General features: G+C 34.7%; 1 protein-coding gene across 1 annotated transcript; it reads left to right on the top strand.

Annotated features, from left to right (window-relative positions):
* The first annotated feature begins 511 nt into the window (after positions 1-511).
* Positions 512-6,360, top strand: LOC109022169 (probable beta-1,3-galactosyltransferase 2). The gene is made up of 11 exons (XM_019004992.2): positions 512-994; positions 2,198-2,294; positions 2,432-2,505; positions 2,617-2,828; positions 2,949-3,012; positions 3,746-3,818; positions 3,952-4,072; positions 4,376-4,463; positions 4,608-4,733; positions 4,837-4,946; positions 5,831-6,360. Exons 1-11 carry the CDS (start codon positions 885-887, stop codon positions 5,977-5,979), a joined length of 1,224 nt encoding a protein of 407 aa, XP_018860537.1. The 5' UTR covers positions 512-884; the 3' UTR covers positions 5,980-6,360.
* The last annotated feature ends 325 nt before the right edge of the window (positions 6,361-6,685 follow it).

Genomic DNA, 6,685 nt, shown 5'->3' with positions numbered 1-6,685 from the left:
AATTATTTCAAATTTTTTATTCATTATTCATATAATAAATATTTAATAAAAGAAAAAAAAATAAAAAAAAATATAAAATATAGAGTGTTAGAAAGTTGTAAAGATTTATTCTTATTCAACCAAGGGTCCCGTTTTAATGTTGAGTTAAATTGAGATAAGTTAAATTTTTTATAAATAGTAATAAGTTGAGATAGTAGAATAAATTTTATGAAATCTATCTAAAATAAATTTAAATATATTTAATAATAAAATAAATTTAGATATATTTATAAATTATAAAATTATTTTTAATATAAAATAAATTTAACGTATCAGTTTATAAATTTATTTTATGTAATCAATTTCCTTAGTTAAAAATGCAAAATGCAGGTATGTGCAAAAATACACAACTGACGGAAGGGCATTATTGTCACTTGACTGAAACTTAACTGGGGTCATCAAAGAAATGAAGGTCTGACAAGGATCGTCTGGTAATTTGGTAGTAAGAGCATAAGCGGTTAGGGAGTCCTCTGTCAGGCTCTCACTGGCTTCTGTTCCAACTTCCCTTGTTTGCAAAGAAGCGTTGAGAGAGAAGAGAGACTGGGAGACACAGAACAAAGCAAAGCATAAAGAGAAAAAACAAACCCAGAAGTTATAAAACAGAGCAACCTCTATCTTAGATACTTTCCTCTCTCTCTCTCTCTCTCTCTCTCTCTCTCTCTCTATCTCTGTGTACGTTTGCCCTGCTTTAAATCTTGTTCCCGAGCTCACTTTCAAATTTGATTGTGAGCAGTTGGGCTTGGCTGCTTCCGGGTCTCCTTAATTTTTCTAGTATTCTTTCTAGTGTATATGGGTTTCGCTTGAGAAAGCTATTGGGTTGGAAATAGAGGAGAATCTGCTGGAAAATGTCTTGGAAAAGCAGAGGAGAGCAGTCTTCTAGAAGTGTTGTATCACAAAAATGGGCGCTTTTGCTCTGTTTGGGTTGCTTCTGTGCTGGAATGCTCTTCACCAATAGGTATGAATAAGAATTATGCTTTCTTCTAATTTTCAGTTGCTGCAGCTTTTTGAAAGCTCGTTGCTTGTGGGTATTGACAAGTAGGTTAATTTATGTTTATTTTCCTGAAATAAGTTCAATTACTTGAAAACAATTTACGTTTCAATTTTTATTCTGAGATCTGTATAATATTTATTATGTTTTGGTAACAATTTTGTAGTATCTAACATAATGATTTATATGTTTTGGATTGCTGGATTGTTCTGAATTTTCATCAATTTTAGTGCTAGATGGCATTGAGAGCATTTTTCACATGGGTTTCGTTATTTTATAACATATAGTATCTGGGCTTCTATTAACTTTCGTGCCTACGATATACTTACTTTACCCGTTTGATTGTTGAAGTGAGGTAGATCTAAAAGGGATATCTACTATGGGTGTAAGCTGTATTAATTTTCTGTTGAAGATGCCATTCCTGCATACTGTACCACTCTGGGTACTTAGGAGTCAGAAATCGTCAATTCTTATCTGAATGCTCAGCAAAAATCTGTGTCAATTCATTTTTATCATTAATCGATGGTTCAGTTTTATTGTTTCTACCCGTATATACAGGTGATATATAAATTCTTTTTATCTGTCAGATTTGTGGACCTTGAAGAATGCTTCCAACTTCTTAATTGTCCCATTTTCTCATCAAAACTCAGAACGCTTCTGACAGCTCTTATTCAATGTTGTATTCTTAATTTTGCCTCTGGTGGTGCTAACTGGAAGTACTTGGTTTTTTTTTTGGTATTAGGCTTAGCCGCCCAAAAGCTCTGTAAATTCCAAGGAAGTACTTTTAGTTTATGTTATTAATTAATTGTCACAATTGTAGCTTGTTTGTTGGTGTGTAAATTTGCATAGACTTCATCTATTTCTATGGTTGGTATAGATTGTAGTAAAACGTTGATTATGGCTATATATTACATTTTCAACACAGAAAGATTTGCATTTTCAAGAATTCCGGTCATCCCCTTGAGTTCAATGGGCAAATTTCTTGGTGTTGTCTGACAAGCTTGTGTTTTTTAATGTTTCAGTTAGTTCAAGAAGTTGTTATATACGTTCTTAGAGATGTGTTTCTTTCTTTGCAACTTAAATTGTGATAAATTATAGCTGCAGTTGTTGCAAATAAAACTTGTTGCTCAAATTTTGTGACATTTTAATAATAAAAATAAAGTGGTGCAGGATGTGGGCTGTTCCTGAACATAAAGGTTTCATGCGAACAACGGCAATGGAGGCTGAAAAATTAAAACTGATTTCGGAGGGCTGTGATCCAAAAGCTGTGAGCATCTCCATCTTACTATTGCTTGATATCGTTTAATTCTTTCTCAAAATTGAGTTAAGCACTGTGTTTAATTCTTTCTCATCTGAATTTCTTTTGCTCTTTTTTTTTTTCTTAATTGGGTTGGGATTCTTTAGTTGCGTCTAAAAGAAGTGAAGCATGAATCCAAGGACATTATGGGGGAAGTCTTTAAGACTCATAATGCTATACAGTAAGTTATGCACACCTACACATAATTTATTTATCTCAATTACCATTTTTAAACACTAAATTTGGTTGTTTAGTGTTTTGAATATAACACGTAATTGTATGTTGAACATAGGACATTAGACAAGACTATATCAAACTTAGAGATGGAATTAGCTGCTGCAAGGGCAGCTCAGGAGTCTATACGAAGTGGCTCTCCTTTATCACAAGATGTAATGAAGAAGAAATCATCTGGGAAAAGAAGGTATCTAATGGTAATAGGAATTAATACTGCTTTTAGCAGCCGAAAGAGAAGAGATTCAGTTCGTGCAACATGGATGCCACAAGGTTCATATTTTTTATTTCCTGCTTTCTTCCTCCTAGCTTATCTGGAGTATTCTTTTGCCATTCTGATTGCTTATTTGGGTTCGTTTGTGATGATCCGTCTATTGAAAAAAACTGAATTAGGTGAGAAGAGAAAGAAGCTGGAGGAAGAAAAGGGCATTATTGTTCGTTTTGTCATTGGTCATAGGTGGGTATTAATTCTCTTTTGATGCTAAAGGTGGATAAGTGGATACTGTATTTGGACGGTCTAGGTTATTAGGCATGCCTGCACATGTTTGTCGAATAAGGTACTGTAAATCATTGAGCAAGTTGTTTGGAAAAGAATTAGATATATATTCTTTAATTTCTTTAGATCACAAGTTAATTGCTACAGCAGCTTAGCTTTTAAATTGATAGGCAGAAAATCCATGTAATTAACTTCCTGATTAAAAAACCGTAGGCTTCTTCTTCTATAAGAGCTGATGGGTGCTAATGCTTATCTGAGTTGCTTGCCCAGTTACAATCTGATCCTCTTTCTTACAAACTCTTTACTGGATACTCTTTCTATGCACAACCAGATTATTCACTCATGTATGTCCTTCTGTAAGGTCTCCAGGCAATCTTAGATCTTAATCTTTATCTTCTTTCCCTTCGGAGGCAGAAATATAAGTCTATCTCTTGGAAACAAAAGTGTATGATCTCCCAAGTCAATCTCTGTTCACTACTGTTTCGTGCAAACTGTTTCTGGATACAATTTTTTCCTGCGAGTAGTTCAGAAATTCTATATGATGACAATATTAATCTATCAGCTAAAACTTGCATCCAGGACAATTTTGCCTGCATTGGCTTCTTTTTCCAACTGGTTATAGACATTATAAAACCCTAAGAAATTCAGACATTATGTATGGATGATGAATTTAACATTTTTTGTCATTATTTAGTGCCACATCAGGGGGTATTCTAGACAGAGCTATTGAAGCAGAGGACAGAAAGCATGGAGATTTACTGAGGCTGGTAATACATTCATATCTTGTCGTTCCATGTTTTTTTTGTCTAAAGTATTACCACTTAAAAAGACGTTTTTATCGTATTAATTATGTAAAAAGAAAATTTCATTTGACTTTACATCTGTAATAAATGTGATCAGGACCATGTAGAAGGTTACCTGGAATTGTCTGCCAAGACAAAGGCATATTTTTCTACTGCTGTCGCTTTGTGGGATGCAGATTTCTACATCAAAGTTGATGATGATGTCCATGTAAATATAGGTGAGTCAATTCTTTCTTTACTACAATAACCTTGTGGGTGCCATACTCCATTAGAATCATTCAAATTTGTATTCTTTGTTTGAGAACTGCAACTCAATCCGAGGTTTGCAATCATTATTTCAAGCAATGACCTTAATTTGTGATAAATTTTCACCTTTGGAACAATATCAAGCCCTATTGATGCCTCAAAGGACTTGATATTGATCAGCGTTGATTTCTATTGCTAAGTAATTCTGCAGCTTGTTTTTATATGTTACTCTTTATTATATTACATTGACTCCAACTCATTTCAAATTTCTGCAGCAACACTTGGAGAGACTCTAGTTAGACATCGATCAAAACCACGGGTATATATTGGATGCATGAAATCTGGTCCTGTCCTTAATCAAAAGTGAGGCTCTCCCTCCCCCCCCCCCCCGGGGTCCTTCTTTCTTATGGATTGATAATTAACTAATTACCTTCTAGTTTCTTACCACCATTTTATTTATTTATTAATTAGAAGAATATTTTATTAACTTCCCATTTTATCATACAGGGGAGTGAGATACCATGAACCTGAGTATTGGAAATTTGGTGAGGCAGGGAACAAATATTTCCGGCATGCTACAGGACAGCTGTATGCTATTTCTAGAGATCTGGCCGCATACATATCGATAAACCAGTAAGATCACATATCCTTACTTGAAATAGACGCTAATACGTGGATATGATGGTTGTTGGCTTTCTTTCTTGCACTAACGTTGGTTGTCACATAATTATTTCAGGCATGTTCTACACAAGTACGCTAACGAAGATGTCTCGCTGGGATCATGGTTTATTGGCCTTGATGTGGAGCACATCGATGATCGGAGACTATGTTGTGGCACTCCACCTGGTAAAGTCCTACTTTCTTAAAGTCTATGAATTAATTTACGAATATATATGTAGTCTTGTGAACTGAAATTACTCTCTACCTGAAGAAATTAGTAATTCACAAGTTCATGTCTAGCACGGGGAAAGTCCATCATGTCTTGGAAGAGATGCAGTACTTAACGACAAAAATTGAATTGGCTGAATGAAGTTCCATGATTTTTGATGTTTAATGTCTATAGAAGGTAGGAGGAACTTATCACGTAGGGTCCTAGAAAATATATTCTGCGCAACTAATAAAGATGAAAAATGCTAAATGTAAAAAACTTAAAAAAACTTACTTCTCCTCCATATGTTAGTTAATGATATGCTGAAAATTATGAAATTTAAAATTCAAAATTTGAATTTCAAAAGAAAACTAACAAATGAGTTAAGTAAAATTGTAATTGAAAGTATATGTACATGTAGTACTACTCAATAAAGATACTTTTTGATGGACCCCTATTGAATTGAATGGTAAACATATCACTATGTTTGTCTGCGATAGTGACATCTATACTCAACTGCCAGATTCACTACTTGGTGAGATTTACCTTGATTGTGTGCAGTTTACTCCTATCACTCATCAATTTCTACTCGTGATTTCCAATAATATCTATAATGTCCAATAGTCTGTATGGTGGATTCCATATTAAAATGTTATAAATGATATGTTTATGAAAAGCAATGGTGTTTATAAATAGTCAAATGGCGTATTGGCTTTCATTCTCCTGATCTGGGTAACCATCTTCTTCATCTATGGAGAAGGCACTGCCTTTTTTTTTATTTATTTTTGTTACTGACTCAGACTGACTCTGAGAACACGATTGGATCTTTAAGTTTAAATTTCTTATGAACTTACTGCTGCAGATTGCGAGTGGAAGGCCCAGGCAGGCAACATCTGTGTAGCTTCATTTGATTGGAGCTGCAGTGGGATTTGCAGGTCTGCTGACAGGATTAAGGAGGTTCATCGGCGTTGTGGGGAAGGTGAAAATGCTTTGTGGAGTGCTTCTTTTTGAGAGGCATGTAGCTTGGATTACTTCCAAACTCAGGAGGATTATAAGCAGCTAGGGTAGTAGTGAAGCAACCGTCCATTTTTTTTCTTATCTGTATTTTGGTGTGAGTATAGAGAGTATGTTATTTACACGAAGAGAGAGAGAGAGAGAGAGAGAGAGAGAGAGAGAGAGAGAGAGGGGAGGGGGGGCTAGCTGCATGGACATTCTGCATTTTAAGAGAGGAGATTGACCATAGTAGCAGCCTGAAAAAGGAAGGGAAGGGACGATTACCACACATTCTTTGATGCTTGGAGGGCCATTTTGTAAGTTAACAGTTCCCATGGCTGTCAAGCTCCTAATAAATATAAAATCTTTGGTGGTTTTGCTCACCACCTTCCTTCCTGCCGTTTTAGTTTTTTATTTTCTGTTTTTCAAGAATTCATGATGAATTTGAAGAAAGTACTCTCTCAGTGATCTCTTTCCAAAGTTCTACGTACAGTACATAGTGTCTCAGCTCGTTTAATTTACTCCTGATAACTTAGACCTCCATTTGTCTATGATTTCCGGCATTGTAATACATCTTCAAATGAAAGGGAAACAGATATAAATATTGTAATTTAATGTGAAGAACATGCAAGTTATCTTAGAAACATGGCCAAGAATCCAAGATATTAGTGGTAGAGATTAGTATATGTAAGAAGTTTACTCAATAATATGGAGTTTAGTTTAT

This window comes from Juglans regia, chromosome 1 (assembly GCF_001411555.2).
Source record: "Juglans regia cultivar Chandler chromosome 1, Walnut 2.0, whole genome shotgun sequence".
In the NCBI taxonomy this organism is placed as follows: Eukaryota; Viridiplantae; Streptophyta; class Magnoliopsida; order Fagales; family Juglandaceae; genus Juglans; species Juglans regia.
This window is presented reverse-complemented; position numbering and strand designations above follow the sequence as displayed.

Bases quoted from the DNA above. Each gene is read 5' to 3' on its own strand.
- LOC109022169 (XM_019004992.2), top strand. From the start codon at position 885: ATGTCTTGGAAAAGCAGAGGAGAGCAGTCTTCTAGAAGTGTTGTATCA. The intron at 2,506-2,616 runs GTAAGTTATGCA...TGTTGAACATAG, and splicing joins AAGACTCATAATGCTATACA to GACATTAGACAAGACTATAT. The intron at 4,464-4,607 runs GTGAGGCTCTCC...TTTATCATACAG, and splicing joins GGTCCTGTCCTTAATCAAAA to GGGAGTGAGATACCATGAAC.